Here is an 18,702-nt window from a genome sequence, read left to right as displayed (position 1 = left end):
ACATGGGTGCCAGGGAGGGGTACTAGTGCCAGGGATGGGGTGTGGGTGCTGGAGGGGGGCGACAGGTACCGGTAATGGATGTGGGAGACCCGGAGGGGGTGCGGGTACCAGGGAGGGATGTGGGTCCCGGCAAGGGGGGGTGCGGGTCCCGGAGGGGATGTGAGTGCTGGGGAGGGGGGGGTGCGGGTCCTGGAGGGGATGTGGGTGCTGGGGAGGGGAGGGGAGTGCGGGTCCCGGGGGGTATGTGGGTGCTGGGGAAGGGGGATGCGGGTGCTGGAGAAGAGCTGGAGGTGCCAGGGAGGGGTATGGTACCCGCACACCTTCTTCCCCGGGACCGGCGTCCCTCCCTGGTACCCGCACCCCCTCCTGGGGCCCCCGCATCCCTTACCGGTACCTGCCGCCCCCCTCCAAGTAATGGGGGGATGCAGGTAGCGGGGGGGATGCGGGTCAGCGGGGGCCGGAGCGGAGCCCGGTCCCGTGTCCCCCCGGTGCCGCCCGGTCCCGCCCCGGGGGCGGTGGCTCAGCCCCCACCCCCCACCCCCCGCTCCGCGCCCGCTTAAAACCCCGCGGAGGCGGCGCCGGCAGCGGCAGCGGCAGCGCGGGGTGGGGTGCGGGCGGGGTGCGGGGTGCGGGCAGGGTGCGGGCGGGGCGGGGTGCGAGGAGCGCAAGGTGCGGGCAGGGCAGCGCGGGGTGGGGTGCGGGCGGGGTGCGGGGTGCGGGCAGGGTGCGGGCGGGGCGGGGTGCGGGCAGGGCAGCGCGGGGTGCGGGCAGGGGAAGGCAGGGCTGCAGGTGTGGGAAAGCGGAGGTACAGGCAGGGCAGGGGTGCGGGCAGCACAAGGGGCTGCGGGCAGGGTGCGGGCAGCACCGGCTAGGGGTGCCGGCAGCAGCAGCGACCGCAGGCAGGGCAGGCACCATGGCAAGGGACGCTGGCGTCCCCCAGCACCCCACGGCCCCGTCCTCCCGCACCCCGCGGCACCGCTGAGCGCCGGCGGCCGGACCCCGCGGCCGGTGGGACCATGGAGGGCCCCGAGGGCGGTTACTCGGTGCAAGCCACTGCCGCCATCACCGCCGCCATCACCTTCCTGGTGCTCTTCACCATCACGGGCAACGTGCTGGTGATCATGGCCGTGCTGAGCAGCCGCTCGCTGCGGGCACCCCAAAACCTCTTCCTGGTGTCGCTGGCGGCCGCTGACATCTTGGTCGCCACCCTCATCATCCCCTTCTCCTTGGCTAACGAGCTCCTGGGCTACTGGTACTTCGAGAAGACGTGGTGCGAGATCTACCTGGCTTTGGACGTGCTCTTCTGCACCTCGTCCATCGTCCACCTCTGCGCCATCAGCCTGGACCGTTACTGGTCGGTCAGCCGCGCCATCGAGTACAACGCCAAGCGGACGCCGCGGCGCATCAAGTGCAGCATCCTCATCGTCTGGACCATCGCCGCCGTCATCTCCCTCCCGCCCTTGGTCTACAAGGGGGAGAAGAAGGCGGTGGCGGGGGAGAGGCCACAGTGCAAGCTCAACGAGGAGGCCTGGTACGTCCTCTCCTCCAGCGTCGGCTCCTTCTTTGCCCCGTGTCTCATCATGATCCTCGTCTACCTGCGCATCTACCTGATCGCCAAACGCCGCCACTGCTCCCGCCCTGCCAGCGCCAAACCGTCGGGGTCGGTGCCACCGAGCGTCACCCCCCCGGCCGGCGCAGACCCCCCGGGGACCTGCCCACCGGCGGACAGGACCTCGCTGCTGAGCCCCGAGGAGCCCCCCACGTCCTCCAACCCCGGGGCGGGGACGTCGCCGCAGCCCAGGGGACGCCCCAGGGACACCTTGGCCACCGGGACGGGGCGGGTGGTGTTGGCACATCGGCCGCCGGCGCTGAACCCTTGGAGGAGGAAGACTCAGATCAACCGGGAGAAGCGTTTCACCTTCGTCTTGGCCGTGGTCATCGGCGTCTTCGTCCTCTGCTGGTTCCCGTTCTTCTTCCTCTACAGCCTGGGCGCGCTCTGTCCCCGGCGCTGCAAGGTCCCCGACGGCGTCTTCCAGTTCTTCTTCTGGATCGGTTACTGCAACAGCTCCCTCAACCCCGTCATCTACACCGTCTTCAACCAGGACTTCCGCAAGGCTTTCCGGCGCCTCCTCTGCCGCCGCCGAGCCCCGACGCCCTGGTGAGGGGCTCCGGCCGCCCCCTTCATCCTCCTCCTCCTCCTCCTCCTCCTCCTCCTCCTCCTCCTCCTCCTCCTGGCTGCGCTTGCCGCCTGGAACAGCCCTTGGGTTTGGGGAGGGGGGATTTGGAGCCCCACAAAGTGATGATGGGTTCCCCCCACCCCCCGCCACCCCACTGCTGGTGCCTGCCCACCCCTGGGGGCCCGGGATGGGGGGCACGTGCTGCCACGCCACGACCCCTCTCCCCAAGACCAGTAGCATCAGGCGGACCCCACCCCCCCATAGGAGGCGCCGTGGCCTTTTAACAATAAAAGATATTTTGTAATAAGAAAAAAATGTCACTTTTTGTTAAGAGGGGGATGTGGGGGGTCCCAGGGGGTGCCTGTCACCCCCCCCCCCCCATCCCTGGGGACCGCTGGGGACAAGAGCGGCGGACCATGACGGCTGTCAGCGTGGCTGGGAGGAATGCGTGCCGGCAGAGCGGGAACACGATGTCTGGGAGGGGGCGGTTATTTATGGCAGCGCCCGGGGAGGAATAAACAATAATAATAATTGAAAAAAAAAAAACCACCAAAAAATAGACCAAACAACCCCAAAGAATAAATCTCTGCAGCTGCCGCCCTCCGGCCGCGAGAACGTTCAACCCGACGGGATGGGGACAGAGCTCGGGGTCGGAGGACCCTGGTGGGGTGGGAATTCGCAGGTGGCTGATATGGGGAATTCGCGGGTGTCTTGTACAGGGTTGTGCTGCCCACTTGGGGTGTGGGTGATGCATGTCAGGGGCTGCGGGGCTGGGGATGTTGCAGGTTGCGGTTCAGGCTGGGGTGCTGTGACCCACACCAGTATGACCCACACCACCGTATCATGACCCCCACAGGTGTAACCGTGGGTCACGGCAGAGCATCGTGACCCACGCTGGTGTTTTGAGGTTCATGGCGGTATATTGTGACCCACAGCGGGGTAGCGCGACCCACGCCAGTGTGTCATGTCTCATGGTGGCGTGTTGCGACCCACACCGGTGTGTCGTGACTCCCACTGCTGTACCATGACTCACGGTGGCGCACGGTGACCCACAGCGGCGTGCGGTGACCCTCACCCAGGTATCGTGACCCGCACTGGTCCAGCATGACCCATGATGGTGCACAATGACCCCCACCAGCGCACGGTGACCCACACCAGAGTATCACGCCTCACGCTGGGGTACCATCACCCATGCCGGTGCCCCCATTGTCGGGGGACGTGGCCGGGGACAGCTCGCCTCCGCAGTGGCGGAGCCAGCCCCATTCCCCCACCGCACTGTGGGACTTCACCTCGATCCACCCCAAAAGCAGCTGAACTTTTGGGAAGCCCTTTCCCAGCCCAGCTGTTCTGCTCCTCCCCCACGAGCCTGGCCCGGCCAGCGGCCGTTGGCCCGTCCCGGCACGCTGGGAGGATGCTCGGGGTGGGAGAGGTCGTGTGAACGAGGCTGGGGCTGCAGGGCTGCACACGCCAAGCCACTGGACCCCCGCCAGCCCGGCCCCAGGGGCAGTTGCACCCACTCCTGACCTCCAGCGCCATGTCCCGCTGCGGCTCCTCTGCCCCATGGCTGTGCCTGTGCTAGCCCCTTCGCGCCCCACGTTGTGTGCTGGGGGGAGATGTGGGGCTGAGCATGGTATTGCTGGGGTGTGGGGTCCTGTGGGGCTGGGTATGTTATGATTGTGTGGGGCTGGGCACAGTCCTGTGGGGCTGGCCATGTCCTTGTAGGGCTGAGCGTGTTCTTGTGGGGCTAGCCGTGCCCCATGGGGATTTCCGTGACCCCTTGGGGATGTTCATAGTCCCACAGGGATGTGGATGGCCCCATGGGGCTGGGCATGGCCCCATGGGATCCCTTGCCCACCCCATACCCACAACACTGCCAGCTCTGCCCCCCCACCTTCTCCCCCTTCCACTCCCCCCTAATTCCCCCAAAACATCCCACAAGTTGCCATGGCAATTCCTTAATTCCCCCCCTCCCCCCCCCCCGCCGGTATGCTCAGCAGAACCAGGTTTGCCACAAAAAAAGGGCTGTGGAAATTCAAGCAGGGTGAGCTTTTTGCTGAAAAATAGGTTAAAACGGGTTGGCGGAGGGGTTATTCCCCGTCCCACAGTGCTCGGGGCAGTGGCTGGCCCCTGCGGTGAAGCTGCCGTGCCGCTGACCCGCCGTTATCACCGCCGGAATAATCGACATCCCCTCATTAGCGCTGGGAAGCGGCAGGAGGGGGAGGTTAATTAAGCAGAAATATTAATTGCTGACATCCTCCCCGGGTGCTGCCCCGGTTCTGAGCTGGGGGGGGGCGATGCTCAGGGCCCAAACCGGGACCAGGATGAAGGTGCTGCCTTAAACGGCTGTGGGAATCGCTCGCAGGGAGCTTGGCTGATGCTGTGAGGTGCAATGAGTTCTTGCCAGGGCTCAGCCTGCTTCTGCTGGGGCTGCTCCAGGGCTTGTCCCCGGGGCTGGCCTTTCAATGACCGCCGGTTAATTATATGATGAAATATCATAATAATACAATGGACGTGCCAAAGCCCTCGGCGCCAGCGCCTGGGATGATCCCTGCCACCATCTTGTATTTTCTTTTTTGGGAGTTTTGACAGAATTTGGCCACTTTCACTAGTGGAGGAAGGTCAGGCGTGAAGCTGGCCGGGGGGGCGGGGGAATATTTCTTCAAGGGGGAAAAATGCATGTTCCTGTTCAAATATTTAAAAATAAGGAGCTGGGAATGGCTGCGAAAGCTTTTATTTGTATTTGGGTTTAATGGCAGAGCAATAAAAGCCGGGGAGGGAAGATACGGTAACCATAGCCACTGTGGCGTGGGGGGAGCCCCGGCAGCCCATTTCTGCCTCAAATGTTTAAAAATTTAAAATAAAAATGGGTTGGGTTGCCTGAAATCTTCCCGTTTGGGTGATATGTTATGGGTGGCATGGTATGAAGGTGCTTTGCTGTTACTGGGGTCCCTCAGAAAGTGAGACAAAGCCAGAAAAAGCAATAAAAAAAAATTTAAAAAAAAAAGTGAGAAAAAAGACAGAAAAAGTGTGAATGGGCCCGTTTTTGGAGACGACGGACTCAGGGCTGGCAGGGTCTGGCCAAAACGCCTCCGCCCCCCATTTCTTGCCCCCCCAAAAGCCCCCGGGTATCGCAGCAGCCCCCCCCCCCCGCTCTCCCTCCTCTTCCAAGTGAGTAAGGTGGGTTTTTTCTTATGTTTTTCCTTTTTCTTGTCTGTTCTCTCCCCCCCCCCCCCTTTTCTTGTCTTTTCTTTTTCTCCCCCTTATTATTTCCCCGCCGGAGGACGATTAAGGGATAAAAGCGCTCAGCTGCGCTTGAGGGCAGGTCTGCAGGGCCAGCCCCCGGGGGGGAGCACCGGCCCCGGCAGGCAGGTGAAAAACGTTCCCTTTTTTGGGGCGTTTTCAGGCAGATTCAGCCCATTTGGGCTCCCCACGGTTTCCTGCTGTTTCCTGGAGGTGTTGGAGGTTTGGGGTGGGGGGGTGCGGGCCGTGTCCCCGGGGGGGGGAGGGGGGTCCCAGGCCCCGGGGGGGGGCTAAAGGCGTCCCAGGCCCCGGGGGGGTCCCAGGCCCCGGGGGGGGGCTAAAGGCGTCCCAGGCCCCGGGGGGGTCCCAGGCCGCGGGGGGGGGCTAAAGGCGTCCCAGGCCCCGGGGGGGTCCCAGGCCCGGCCCAGGCCGCCCCTCACGCCGGACGCGCCCAGGGGCGGAGCGGGAGGGAGCGGCCGGGCCTGAGGCGGGTGAGAGAGGGGGGACGGGGCTGGGGGGCTGCCGGGGGTCACCCTCCCCCCCCCCGAGATCCGGTGGGGTGTGTTACCCACCCCCCCGGAGACCCTATAGCACCCGTGGGGTGCGTGACCGCCCCCAAACCGTGTGGGGTGTGTGACACCCCCCCCCCCCAAAAGGCCCTATGGGGTCCGTGGGGCCCGTGTGGGGTGTGTGACACCCCCCCCCAAGGCCCTATGGGGTCCGTGGGGCCTGTGTGGGGTGTCTGACACCCCCCCCAAGGCCCTATGGGGTCCGTGGGGCCCGTGTGGGGTGTCTGACCCCCCCCCCAAGGCCCTATGGGGTCCGTGGGGCCTGTGTGGGGTGTCTGACACCCCCCCCAAGGCCCTATGGGGTCCGTGGGGCCTGTGTGGGGTGTCTGACACCCCCCCAAGGCCCTATGGGGTCCGTGGGGCCCGTGTGGGGTGTCTGACACGCCCCTTCCTGAGACCCTATAGCACCCGTGGGGTGTGTGACACCCCCCCCCAAACCGTGTGGGGCCTGTGTGGGGTGTGTGACACCCCGCCCCAAGGCCCTATGGGGTCCGTGGGGCCCGTGTGGGGTGTCTGACCCCCCCCCCAAGGCCCTATGGGGTCCGTGGGGCCCGTGTGGGGTGTCTGACACCCCCCTCCCCAAGACCCTATAGCACCCGTGGGGTGTGTGACATCCCCCCCAAACCGTGTGGGGCCTGTGTGGGGTGTGTGACACCCCGCCCCAAGGCCCTATGGGGTCCGTGGGGCCCGTGTGGGGTGTCTGACCCCCCCCCAAGGCCCTATGGGGTCCGTGGGGCCCGTGTGGGGTGTCTGACACCCCCCTCCCCAAGACCCTATAGCACCCGTGGGGTGTGTGACATCCCCCCCAAACCGTGTGGGGCCTGTGTGGGGTGTGTGACACCCCCCCCCCCCAAGGCCCTATGGGGCCCGTGGGGCCCGTGTGGGGTGTGTCACCTGTGGGGCCCATGGGGTGCCCTCTGCCAGCAGCTCCCTGTGAGCAACTGAAACCTTCCAAAATAAGCCTTTCTGCCGATTTCTGCCTTCAGTTCTCCAGGATCCTCAAGCACCCCCGGTGCCCCTTCTCCCCCCAGTTGAGGGACTGCCAGCGCTGTCCCCCCGCCCGTGACAGCCAGTCCCGGAGGTACGTGACTCCCTGGGGACAAGGATGGGCACCCAGGGGATCCCCAAACAAGGGGGGAGGTGACCCCTTTCCCCCCACTTCCTGAGCACCCCCTGGTAAATCTGGCCACAGCTTCATGCTGGCAGGGTTCCCGGTGGGTCCCAAACCTCGCTGGGGTTTCCTTCTCTCCCACCTTGTTTTTCCCCCACCCACCCAACATTTAAAACCAAATTGTTTTTCTTTTTTTCCCCCCTCTCTTTTTTTTGGGGACTAAAATTCCTTAAAACTACCCCACAACAAAGGGAGGGTGTAGACATGGTGTAAAAGCCCCTGATGCCTTGGGGGGGGGGGGGGTGTGTCTGTACAAGCAGCCCCTCTCCCAGCACTGGTGGGCAATGCCGGGTGCCCCCAGCCCGATTTTGGGGGGGCTGAGGCTGGCCGGGGGGTGGGGTCTCAGTGTTTCGGGGCAGGCTGTGCAGGCGCTGCGGGGTTTTCAGGTACAGATCAGCATCTCCTTGCCGGGGGGGAGGAGGGTGTGGGAGGGAGAAGTCAATTGTAGCAGCACAGGAGCTTGATTACGATGAATAAATTCTTTCCCCAAGGGTTTTTGGCGCGTTGGTTGCTGGGCTGGGGTTTTTTCCTGCCCCCTCCTCTCTTCTTGTGCTATAAACCATCTGTTTCCCTGCTAAGGAGCAGGTCCCTTCCCTGCAAAGGCCTGAAGTGGGGAGAAGGGCTTGGTGCCCACTCCCCAGCACCCTGTGGGTCCCATCCGGCGTCGCCCCATTGCCCCACGGCTCTGGTTATGGTGGTGGAAGGGTCTCCCGCTTGCTGCCAGCCTTGGTTGCTGCAGGCGGGATGGGGACGATGGGTCTGGGATCTCCCTGCGTGCCCCCCCCAGCTCTCACTGACCCCCTTTTGCCCATGTTCCCCCAGCTGAGCTCCACAGACGTGTCTCCAAGGGCTCATACCTGCGCAGAGCCTGCTGCCCGAGCACCCCAGGGTGCTGATCCCAGCCGTCTGGATCCCCTCTGGTGACAGCAGCAGGGGAGCGAAGGCGACTCCTTGACCGCAGAGGTGGGCCATGTCCCCTCGGGGGTGGGGGAAACCAGCTTGAGTCTCCCCTTGGTGGCTGACCCTTCGATCCCAGATAAGTCTGCTTTGTTTCTCCCCAGTAACAGGACTTTTCCCTACAGTGCGAGCACATTTTGGGGAGCGTTTGCGAACAGTTGGCATTTCCAGGGCACGCAGGGTTTGTGCCATCCCTCCCTCCTCCCCGTCTGTCTTTCCCTCCTCAGATGAAAGCCTGGATCTGCGATTCGGAGCAGAAACTGGAAATTTTCATCCCTTTTCTGGGCAAATCCCGTCCATTCTTGGGGCGTTGCTGTCAGACCTGCACCCCAAAGAGCTGGGTAAGAGTGTGGCCCTGGAAACTCTGGGCTTCGCAGAGCTGCCTGGGAAAGGGAGTTTGGGATCGCAGGATGCTGGCGAATAGGACGAGCCCCATCCGAAGGGTCTCATGTGCCCGGCAGGAGGGCAGGAGCGGGGCAGGCACAGCCGAAAACCTCCCCACCTCTCCGAGCTCTCCTCCTTCAAAGGCAGACCCGCTGCTGCCATAAGAGCTGACCCCGCTTTCTCCTTCCAGGATGATTTCTACTACAAGCAGGTCTCATCTATCAGGTTCCGCAACACCATCCGCGTGACGGAGGAGGACACACGGTGAGGACAGGATGACCTCTGTGTTAGGGAACGCTGGGCAAACCACTCCTTTTTTCCCCCCAGGTTTTATTCTCCCTTTTGTCTGAATCCCTTCCCCTGCTGCACAGGTGTGTGGGGCTGCCTCCCACCATCCGTGCCCCTAATTAGTCCAAGAAGGAGTTATGTTCATTGCATTTTGAAAGGCTGGAAGCTGCATCTCCAAGCGCAGAGCACTAACAACAGCAGAGGAGAGAGGGCTTGGCCTCTTCCTCTGGCTCCTGTCACGCTCGGGCTGGAGGAGAAGTCGGCCACAGAGTTTGGGGTTGTTTCTTTTTTTAAACAAAACTTGGTATCTTGATGCTGTTGGGAAGAGCTTGGCAGGGGGACTGGGGGTGTTTTCGTTCTCTCTGGCTTCGGCACAAGGACAAGCTCACGCACGCAGCGCTTGGAGCCAGCCTGGCTCCCGGGCCCTGGGGAGAGGCTAAACGGCCTCTTCCCCAACCCCTCCTGCTCTTCCTGCTCCCCACGGGCCCTAACTCTAGACTTCCAGCTGGTGTCAACCAGCCTTTTCCTCCAGTTGAGGAGCTGACATGGAGCCCAGGAGCCATTTCCTTGCCAAATGTGTGATATATTTTTTTGTTCCGGAGGTGCTGGATTCCTTCGGTTCCTCTCCCCTTTCAGAGCAGTCCCTGGTGGCTTAGCAATTTTGCGCTGTATTTTTCCAAATCGGGTCATTATACTCCATTCAGCTTGAAATATCCCAGCTCCAGCTTTCAAACTATTTGAATAATTCATCTCCACTCGCAGCGACTCAGGAGTTGTGGGATGGCTAAAAAGAGCCCGGTGATGGGTGGCTGAGATCACGAGCGGAACAGCGAAGGCCTGAAGCTCCCGTGTTCCTCTCCGACCACCTGCAGCACTTTTGCTGGGTCTCTGCACACTCTATGATACCTAAAACCTCACTTACATCCCTTTTGGGTGCCGCCTAGCTCTGATTTGGGGACAGATTTGGAAAAGACCCTGGTTTGGCACCTCTGCAGCATCCCCTGTGTGTTTCTAGCAATTGCAGGTTTCCTTCCAGTGCAGGGAGCGATGCTGCAAGGACCAGGGTGGCCAGGAGCATCGCTCTGCTGGTGCCTCCATTTTCCCAGCTGTAAAACAGGCAGAAAAAACTCAAATCTTTGCAAAGAGCCAGTCTGAGGGAGGGTGAGCACCCTGGAAACGCCTCTAACCACTGGGACATCGCTTTCTGTCTGCCTGCTCAGGTACCGGGGCTGGCTGGTCCGAAGGGTCTGTGGTTTCCTCGCTGTCTGGGAGTGGAAAATTCCTGCTGACATCCCTAGAGACCTCCCCGCGAGGATCTGCCGCAATAGGAGGTAGGTGGGAGCAGCCAGAGGGGCTCTCTGGGGTCCCCTACAACCCTTGCAGGACCCAGGTCCTGCAGCCTCGTCTCCCACTGCTCCGGGATCCCATTCGGTCACTGGAGCGAGGGGTGCGCTCCTCTGCTCCCGGCAGACGGAGATTTGCCAGCTCCTCCTCGCCGCTGCGCCCTTCCCGCAAGCTCACCCTGAGGAAGGGGCTTTGCAGCCGCTCCCCCCACGCTCGGCACCCCCGAAAGGGGCCGGTGCACCCGTTTGGCGGGGAACTGGCTCACCCGACTCTGGGCTCTGCCCCGGGACACAGCCAAGGCTCTCCCGGTCTCGCTCCATCCCGAGCACGTGGTGTCTGGGGTGACGTGGCCTTGTCAGGCAACTGTCACCTAAGCCGTCGCCAGCGCTAATTACGCCGCAGGAGGCTGGCAGCCAGTACGCTGTAATTAACTGTGATGCAGAATGCTTCGTAACCCCTTGCTCTGCCTCCCGCTTCCCACCTCCTCCCCATCCCCTTCGCAGGGTGCGGGATCTTGCTACCGGCCAGTCCCGTGGCTTGAGAGGGGACAGCGAGTCCCACCAGCGGTGGAAGGAGACAGTACTCAAGATCCTGGCTGAAATCCAGGCCCCGCTCTCCCCTCTCCTGCTGAGGTCTGCGCTCCCTGTCTGGGGAGGGTTGTGGGTGCGGGTCCCCCTTGACGGGCATCTCCCACCTCCTCCCGGAGAGATCCCAGTTCCTGGCTGGGGTGTTCCCAGTCCCTCTCCACTGCTCCGGGTCACTCACGCTCTTAATTTGTGCATTAAACCCCAAAGGATGCACTTTGAGCGGTGGCTCGGTGCCTTGCTCCCACGAGCCACCCTTCGGGGGGTGGCACGTGGACCCTTTGGGGGACACGTGTGCAGAGAGCCCAGGGTCGCACCAGCAGGGCAGGCAGCACTTGGGGTCCTGTGCAGCTCCCTGGTGATATTTTCCCCCAGTTCCTTCCAGGGAGTTGGAATCTGACACGGGAGTGGAGAAGGGAGGGAGGAAAAAAAAACCACTGCGAGGATGGAAATCAAAGCGAAAGGGAACTTTCCCTTTCTCTCCCCCCCCTCTCTCGCTCACCCCTTTTCTTTTTTACCTCCTGTCATTGAGAAATTGGCAATTAAAGGTTGCATTGTAGCCTAATTGCTTGTCTGATTGAGCTGTAATAAAAGAACCCTCTGAGCAGTCTGAAGTATTTAAAAGGAAGAAACTACCCAGGGGATAAAAGCATTCGGATCCTTCCCGTAAACAGCGTGCGGGAGGATGGGGAGATGGAGGGGTAATTGACTTCGGCTTTTGTTGCCAGGGGGAGAAGGGGGTGGTCTTGTCACATCCAGCCTTCAATGTTTTAACTTAATTTATAATAAAGCTGTTTATTTGCTTTACGGGAGCCGAGAACTGACATTTTGGGCTGAGCTGTCTCATGCAACCCCCTTTGCTGCCTGGATGGGGAAACTGAGGCGGGGAAGGGTGGTGTGGATAAGGTCTCTGGGGGTCTGGGGGCAGCCATGGCCCCTGCGGGGTTGCTCACTCGCTTGTTTTCCTGCAGGCTATGCAACTGGGCTCTGCTGAAGCTCCTGAACCACCTTTTCTTCAGCGTGCAGCTCCACCAAGGGCAGCTGGAGATGGTGCTGAAGGCCGCCAGAACGGTAGGAAGGCCGGGGAGCTGCTCTCAGCCCTGCACCTCGCTGCCAGGCGCTGAGCCCTGCCCGCCTGCCTTGCAGCCCGACGTGCCGCTGGTTTTCCTCTCGACGCACAAATCCCAACTGGACGGGCTGCTCCTCTCCTCCCTCCTCTTCTCGCAGGGGCTGGGGGTGCCCAGGGTGACGGTGGGCAGCCAGCTCTGCAGCCCCCGCCTCCGGTAAGGCACGGCCGACGCCTGCTCGAGCCCGACCCGCGGCCAGGCCCTTGCGTATGGAAGAGGGAATTGCACTTGCAATGCCCCTGAGCCGGTGTGGGAAATGGGGGAGAACATGGCCCCATGCAAGGTGGGCACCCATGGTGTCTCCTTTCCCCCGCAGAGCCTTGCTCAGCCGCCTGGGAGGGATTTTCCTGCCTTCGAGGATGGTGCAGATGCTGAGTGACTGGGACGAAGAGCTCCCAGGAGCTGTCCTGGCTGCGGTAGGTCCATCCCAGGGTGCCGGGAGGGACAAAACATCCCTCCAAGTGCCGAAAGCACTCGGCAAAGGCATCTGGGGTGTCTCTGCCATGGGTTGGCCAAGCCTTTCAGCTATATGATGGATGCTGGCGGCTCTGGTGCATCCCCGGGGTGCTGCTGGTACCCCCCAGCCTCACCCTGTCTCCCCCACCAGTACGTTGAGGAGGTGCTGAGGAGCCGTCAGCCTCTGCTCATCTTCCTGGAAGAGCCCTCCGTCACCCAGTGCCTCTCTGCCCCTGCCTGGGAGTGGCTGGCCCTGGTGTATCAAGCCATGCGGGACGGCGCCATCCGCGACGTCATCCTGGTCCCTGTGGGCATCGCCTATGACGTGGCCCCCGGTGCTTTGCACCAGCAAGGAGCGGTGAGAGGTTTTGCCGGTGCGGGTGCAGCACCCACATCGCCGGGTGTGTCCCCCGAGGAGCGGCGTTCGTTTCCGTCGCCCCGTTAATGCTTTGGTCCCCTCTCCTTCCAGCGCAGCGCTCGGCCGCTCGGCATCGGTGCCTGTCTCTGGGCAGCGTGCCGGGCCCTGTGCCGAATCCGCGGGTGCGCCCGGGTAGACTTCGCCCAGCCATACTCCTTACAGGTATGGTAATGGGGTGTCCAGCCCCGGGCTCCTGGCTGGATCCGTCTCGGCCCCGGAGGAGGGTTTATTGCCGTGATGTTTATTGCCATCTCAGCCCCTGTGGGTTGGACGTGGGGGGTTTGGGGTGGCTGGAGGGGATGCAGTGTTCTTTGGGGGAGCCGGTGCTGGGGCAATGGGGCAGCGCTCAGGGGGGCCCTCGGGACCCAAGGGATCAAGTCAGCTTGTTGGCGCCGAGAGCTGTGAGCACTGACAGGCTCCTTTGTCCTTCCCAGGAGTTTGCAGCCCAAAACCTCACCAGGCAGAGCTGCAAGGGGGAGCTGCTGGAGGAGCTGCTGCTGCCCACCATCCTCGGCAGGAGGTAAGCAGGAGCTGAGCCTCAGGGCAGCATCTCACCTCCAACGTCAGCTCCCAGCCCCACTTTCTCACCCCTCTCACCCCGTTTTCTCCAGCCCCAGCCAGCTGGATGGCAAGAAGGCAGAGATTTGGGGTCCTGGCCCCACAACGGCCGCCGGCTTGGAGGCAGAAGAGGAAATGTTGGTGACCAAGCTGGGCCTGCACTCCCTGAGCGGTGAGGGGTCTGCTGGGGCAGGCAGGAGCCTGTCGCCCACCCGTCTGCCCGTCCCTGCAGGGCTGCGGGTCAGCCGCACTCATCCAGCCCTGCCAAGTCACGCCTTGTGACGGCCTCCCCGTGCTTGCGCCAGCACGTAGGTGGTTGTGCCGTTACCGGTGATTTCGGGGTGCTGCAGGGATGCAGCCGGCAGGGTGACGGCTGCCTGGCAGCCTGTGTTCCCCGGCTGGAAATGGAGAGCATAAACAGCCAGGGGCTGGCAGGGGGGCAGAGCAGCCCAGCACCTGCTGGGTGACATCCCTTGGGTCACCACCGCTGCCCTCCCTTCCCTTTGGGCTCAGGGCGGGGGGCTGATCCCCTCAGCCACGACTAATGAGAGCCTCTCGCTCCCTTGCAGACAGCGTTGCCTGCTCCGCCATCATGGCTGTGGGGATCACGTCCACGCTGCTGCTGCACAAGCACCGGGAGGTGAGACAAGGAGGTGTCCATGTCTCTTCCTTTAGGAGCAAGGCTTTCAGAGCCGCCCCCCATGTAGGGAGCCAGCTCATCCTCCTCTTCCTCCAGGGCGTCTTCTTCTCCCAGCTGATGCTGGACTTTGCCTGGCTGCTGGAGGAGATCCTGCTGCGCCAGCGCGACGTGGGCTTCTCAGGGCAGCTCCGTGTTCTGGTGCAGCACAGCCTCCTCCTGCTTGAATCCCACCTCACCCTCTACCACCTCTCCCCTGTCGGTGACATCCTGGTGGTCCCCAGGGTCTCGGCGGAGGCCCTGAGTGAGCTGGGCCACCACAGTGCTGCCCTCCTGCCCGTCTTTGCCAGCGAGGCGGTGGGAGGTGAGGAGCGAGGTGTGGGGGGTCGGTGACACGAGGGATCAGTGACGCTGTGGGAATTGGTGACACCACTTTCCCGCCAGCCTGCGCCATCCTCGCCTTGCTGATGGACATGCTGCCCTTCCTGGAGACGACCGTCAGAGCCTCCGGCATCGTGTTCAGCCACGATGAGCTGTACCACGAGACCCTGGAGCTGCTCCTGCTGCTGCCCCCAAACCTGCTGGGGTTCCAGGTAGGGGCTGGCCGCACGGGGTGGCACTGCCATCGCGTGGAAGCGGCCTGTCACCGCTGCCTGTGCGGCTGCCGGGAGGTCTGGCTCCCTGCCAGCCCTTTCCCTACTCTCCTCCTCTCCCTCAGCCCTGCCAGTCGCTCGACTTGCAGAGCCTGGACATCGTGGACAAGCTCATCCTCTGTGGGCTGCTGGAGGCTGAGGAGGTGGGTGCTTCCTGGGACCCCCTCCCCATGCTGCGGACGGCTGGCTCAGCCCTTACTGCAGCCTCCGGTCCTGGCTGGGAAGGCACTGGGGTCCCCACGGGGTGGAATTGGAGGCCCCCACGTGTGGCTTGGCTGGAGAGCGAGTGCTCAGACTGTGACTTGGCCCTGTGGCCCTTCCGCAAGGGTTCGCAGTGGGTGACGATGGACTTCAGTGACAGCGATAGCGAGGATCAGGTCCCCAGGCGCTACTTCAAGGTACTCGGGGTGTCCCCTGACTTGTCCTGGCTGCCTCTGTGGCAGGGTGAGGACGGTCTCACCGAACTCTGGCTTCCCCCGTCCAGCTCAAGGAGCCCCAGGGCTCGCCCGGCTTCCTCCTCTTCCTCTGCCGGCTCCTGAGCCCCGTGCTGAGGACCTACGCCAGAGCTGTGGCTTTCCTGGACCACCCCAGCTGGCCCCAGCCCGGTAGGACCCCCACAGGGTGGGCGACTGCTGCTCCACCCACACCAGCCCCACTTGGCTCTTGGGGAAACTGAGGCACGGCTGCATCTCCCTTGCAGCCCTGGCTCTGCGCCAGGAGGGGGGAGAGGGGCTGTGCCCACCCTGGGAGCTGGGGGCACTGGGGTTTGACCCCCTCCCTCTCTCCCCAACCCTCAGAGGCAGCCTGCGGTGAGGCGCTGCTGCAATTCCTGGCCGAGGAGGATGGTTTCGGTGAGTCGGGTGGGGGATGCAGGGGGCATCCCTCCTGCGTTGGGGTCAGCACCCCCAGAGCCAGGCTAGGGGTACCTGGAGGGTGGGATGCAGGCGCTCCCTCAGGGATCTCTCTCCCTCCAGAGCACCCGAGCAGGAGCGTAGCCCTGAGCTCTCTGCAGACCTTCAAGGAGATGGGGGTAAGTGTGACTGAGGCTCTGCCAGCACCCCCTGACCTCGAGCTGCCCCCCTGTGACGCTCCTCTCCCTCCCCAGGTGCTGGAGGAGGTGCAGACCCCCGCCGGCCCCCTGCTCCACCTCGGCCAGCCTTTCCAATCCAGTGAGAGCCGGAAGAAGCTGGAAACCTTCATCCAGCGCTTTGCCCTGCCATGAGCACCGTCGCGGCGCCAATAAACCTGGGAGCAGGTACCGGACCTGGCTCGTGGATTTATTTTGAACCCCCGTGGGGTGGGGAAGGCAGCCCCATCGCGATGGGGGACAGGGGGGAGATTTGGCCTCTCCGTCTTCACACCACCTTGTTGCAGATGGCACCCAGCTCCTCGATCTCGCACCGCACCTCGTCTCCTCTCTGTGAGGGGCAGGGAGACGGTGGCCGCCCCCCACTTGCCTTGGCCCTTTTTTGAGGCCCTGCCCCATCCCCCCCCCTTTTCCTCACCTTAAGAAACACCGGGGGTTTCTGGAAAAACCCGACCCCGGCGGGGGTTCCCGTCAGCAGGATGTCCCCGGGGACCAGCGTGACAAAGCTGGGGGGGGAAGGGGAAGCGTCAGCCGTGGGTCCCCTCCGACTCCCTGGGGAAGCAGTGCCAGTGCTGCCGGCACCTACCGGGACACCCAGGCGATGAGCTGGGGCAGCCTGAAGATGAGGTGGCTGGTGCTGCTGTCCTGCATCGGACGCCCATTGACGCTGCAGCGGATGCTCAGGTTGTGGACGTCTGCGGGGACAGGGGGGATGCGTCATGCGGGGAGGGGATGTGGGGATAGCGCTGCGGGGGGACCCTCCCCCCGACTTTGGGAAAAGGATGCTTCTGGGCAAATTCGGTGCCCGCTGCCTCCTGCGTTAGCCGGGAACAAGTCCCCGTCCTGTCCCCACCTGCCACCGCGTCCTTGGTGACAAGAGCCGGCCCCAGGGGACAGAAGGTGTCGAAGGTTTTCCCCAGCAGCCACTGCCTCCCATTCCTCATCTGCCAGTCCCGCGCGCTGACGTCGTTGGCCACCGTGAAGCCCACCACGTGTTCCATGGCTGATGACTCCTTTCGGGGAGGTGGGGTGACAATGGGGACTTGCTTAATGGAGGGGGACCCTGCGCAGATCCCCCCTGGATGCGAGGTGGGGGACGGTACCTCGATGTGCCGCCCCCTCTTGCCGATGACGGCGGCCAGCTCCACCTCCCAGTCCACCTCCTGCGGGGAGAGAACGGGGCGCTTGGAGGGGCCGGAGGCTGGGGCGGGGGGTGCGAGGGGGCGGCGGGGGTACTCACGCTGCTCTCCTCGGGGTGCACGATGTCATCGAAAGGCCCGATGATGGCGCTGGGGAACTTGTTGAAGATGATGGGTTCCTTGGGGACCTTCGCGTTCTGCTCCAGGCAGTGGTCGCGGTAGTTGAGCCCGACGCAGATCACCTTCTCGGGGTCCCCAACGGGCGCCAGGAGCCGCACGCTGTCCCGCGGCAGCCGCTGCCGGCCTGACTCCAGCGCCCTGCGGGGGCGGCCGGGGCTCAGCGCTGGGGCCCCGTGCGGCGGCGGTGCCGGCGGTGCTGGGGCGATGGCACCCACCTTTGGGCGGCGGCGAGGCCGTGCTGGCCGCTCTCAAGGAAGGCGCGCATGGAGCGGGGCAGCGCCGGCTCGGCGGCGCTCAGGTCCACCACGCTCCCCCCGGCCGCCTCCTCCAGCCCCAGGCGGGCTTCGCCCCCTGCGGCCCCCCGGAACCGCACCAGCCGCATGGCCCCGGGCAGGCGCATCCCTCACCTGCGGGCGCCGCGGGCCAGATCCTCAGAATCCTGCACCGAGTGGATCCTGGCCCTGGCCCCCACGCTGGGGTGCTTGGGGATGGGGGCTTTGCTTCCCCCCCCCCCCCCAACTGGATCCCTGTGGAGGGGGGAAGGAGCAGATCCTGGCACAGGAGGGGCCTGGAGTGAGGGGCGATCCCAGCACCAGGGGCCTTGGTGAAGATGGAGTAGATTCCCCAGGGAGGGGAGCAGATCCCAGCATGGGACAGATCAGGAGGGGAGCAGACCCTAGTAAGGGAAGCCTGGGGACAGTAGATCCCTCTGGGGGGTGGGGGGGAGCAGGTCCCCAGTACAGTAGCAAAACCGTCCCGGGCAGGGAACGGATTCTAGCATGGGAGGGATCCTGGAGAGAGCTGGGATCTCCCAGCACCCCAGGTGAGGGGGAGAAGATCACCTGATCCCGCACAGCCCCACTCCTGAGGGATCCCTCCCCCTGATCCCATACAGCCATAGCCCTGTGGGATCCCCCTGCTCCTGCACAGTGGGGATCCCTGGAGGGTTCCCTCCCATGGTCCTGCACAGTCCCAGTCCTGGGGTTCCCCCCCCACGATCCCACAGTCCTGATCCCAAGGATCCCCCCAGTCCCAGGGCATGCCTCCTGATCCCACACTGCTGCAATCCCAGAGGATAGCCCCCACCCAATACTGTCACCCAATGCCAAGAGATCCCCCCCTGCTCCCACTCAGCCTGATCCCAGGGATCCCCCTGATCCTGCACAACTCCAGACCTGCCGGATCTTCCCCCCACCCCAATCCCGCTTAGCCCGATCCCAGGGAACACCCCCCCCATCCCAGGGAATCCCCCCTGATCCTGCACAGCCCAAATCCCAGCGGATCCCCCCTCCAATCCCAATGCCAGGGGATTCCCCCCGATCCCAGGGGATCCCCTCCCCCCAATCCCAGCCCCCGGTCTCGGGGGATCCCCCCCCGATTCCGCCCCCCGATCTCAGGGACACCCCCCCCCCATCCTGCACAGTGCCGCTTCCAGGGGATCCCCCCCAATCCTGCCCCGATCCCGCCGTGCCCGGGGGTGGGGGGCGGGGCGCGGACAGGGGATTCCCCGATCCCGGGGAGGGGGGGGGCACAGGGGATCTCGGTGCAACCTACGTCACGTGCCGCGTCAGCCCCCCCTCTCGGCACGCGCCGACCCCGCGCCACCCGCGTGAAGGTCCCCGCGCCGAGTCCCCGTCCCTCCCTCGGGCCGACCAATGAGAGCGCGGCGGAGGCGGGGTCTCGCCCGGCCGCGCCGCCAATGAGAGCCGGCGGCGTCCGGCCACACACCCCCC

The 18,702-nt window shown here is 64.0% G+C and overlaps 3 protein-coding genes across 9 annotated transcripts; 2 read left to right on the top strand and 1 right to left on the bottom strand.

Annotated features, from left to right (window-relative positions):
* The first annotated feature begins 709 nt into the window (after positions 1-709).
* ADRA2B (adrenoceptor alpha 2B) lies at positions 710-2,827 on the top strand. The gene is made up of 2 exons (XM_075117434.1): positions 710-740; positions 839-2,827. Exon 2 carries the CDS (start codon positions 1,017-1,019, stop codon positions 2,160-2,162), a length of 1,146 nt encoding a protein of 381 aa, XP_074973535.1. The 5' UTR covers positions 710-740; positions 839-1,016; the 3' UTR covers positions 2,163-2,827.
* A 2,739-nt stretch (positions 2,828-5,566) lies between these two features.
* On the top strand, positions 5,567-15,826 carry LOC142068175 (glycerol-3-phosphate acyltransferase 2, mitochondrial-like). 4 transcript variants are annotated; one of them, XM_075117418.1, is made up of 22 exons: positions 5,871-5,908; positions 6,973-7,067; positions 7,980-8,120; positions 8,342-8,455; positions 8,689-8,762; positions 10,007-10,117; positions 10,634-10,762; positions 11,686-11,785; positions 11,861-11,997; positions 12,158-12,257; positions 12,449-12,655; positions 12,767-12,877; positions 13,150-13,235; positions 13,327-13,445; positions 13,843-13,913; positions 14,010-14,274; positions 14,355-14,503; positions 14,629-14,961; positions 15,048-15,168; positions 15,361-15,414; positions 15,538-15,593; positions 15,669-15,826. In XM_075117418.1, the coding sequence occupies exons 4-22, from the start codon at positions 8,342-8,344 to the stop codon at positions 15,783-15,785; spliced, it is 2,454 nt and encodes an 817-aa protein (XP_074973519.1). In that variant the 5' UTR covers positions 5,871-5,908; positions 6,973-7,067; positions 7,980-8,120; the 3' UTR covers positions 15,786-15,826. The 4 variants fall into 4 exon arrangements, with proteins under 4 accessions (XP_074973520.1, XP_074973519.1, XP_074973521.1 ...); XM_075117420.1 differs by having other exon boundaries at positions 7,980-8,455; positions 14,629-14,706; positions 14,890-14,961; XM_075117419.1 differs by lacking the exon at positions 5,871-5,908 and adding an exon at positions 5,567-5,630 and having other exon boundaries at positions 7,980-8,455.
* LOC142068192 (oxaloacetate tautomerase Fahd2a, mitochondrial-like) lies at positions 15,820-18,627 on the bottom strand. Of its 4 annotated transcripts, none has more exons than XM_075117451.1 (8): positions 18,524-18,627; positions 17,185-17,376; positions 16,891-17,107; positions 16,754-16,813; positions 16,504-16,663; positions 16,237-16,345; positions 16,069-16,156; positions 15,820-15,981 (listed from the first exon to the last, which is right to left on the bottom strand). In XM_075117451.1, the coding sequence occupies exons 2-8, from the start codon at positions 17,367-17,369 to the stop codon at positions 15,919-15,921; spliced, it is 882 nt and encodes a 293-aa protein (XP_074973552.1). In that variant the 5' UTR covers positions 17,370-17,376; positions 18,524-18,627; the 3' UTR covers positions 15,820-15,918. The 4 variants fall into 4 exon arrangements, with proteins under 4 accessions (XP_074973552.1, XP_074973553.1, XP_074973554.1 ...); XM_075117452.1 differs by having other exon boundaries at positions 17,185-17,521; positions 18,524-18,601; XM_075117453.1 differs by having other exon boundaries at positions 17,185-17,496; positions 18,524-18,582.
* Between the last annotated feature and the right edge of the window lie 75 nt (positions 18,628-18,702).

Source organism: Phalacrocorax aristotelis, chromosome 24, assembly GCF_949628215.1.
Source record: "Phalacrocorax aristotelis chromosome 24, bGulAri2.1, whole genome shotgun sequence".
NCBI classification, from domain to species: Eukaryota; Metazoa; Chordata; class Aves; order Suliformes; family Phalacrocoracidae; genus Phalacrocorax; species Phalacrocorax aristotelis.
Note: the sequence above shows the minus strand (reverse complement) of the source record. Positions and strands in the feature narration are given on the sequence as shown.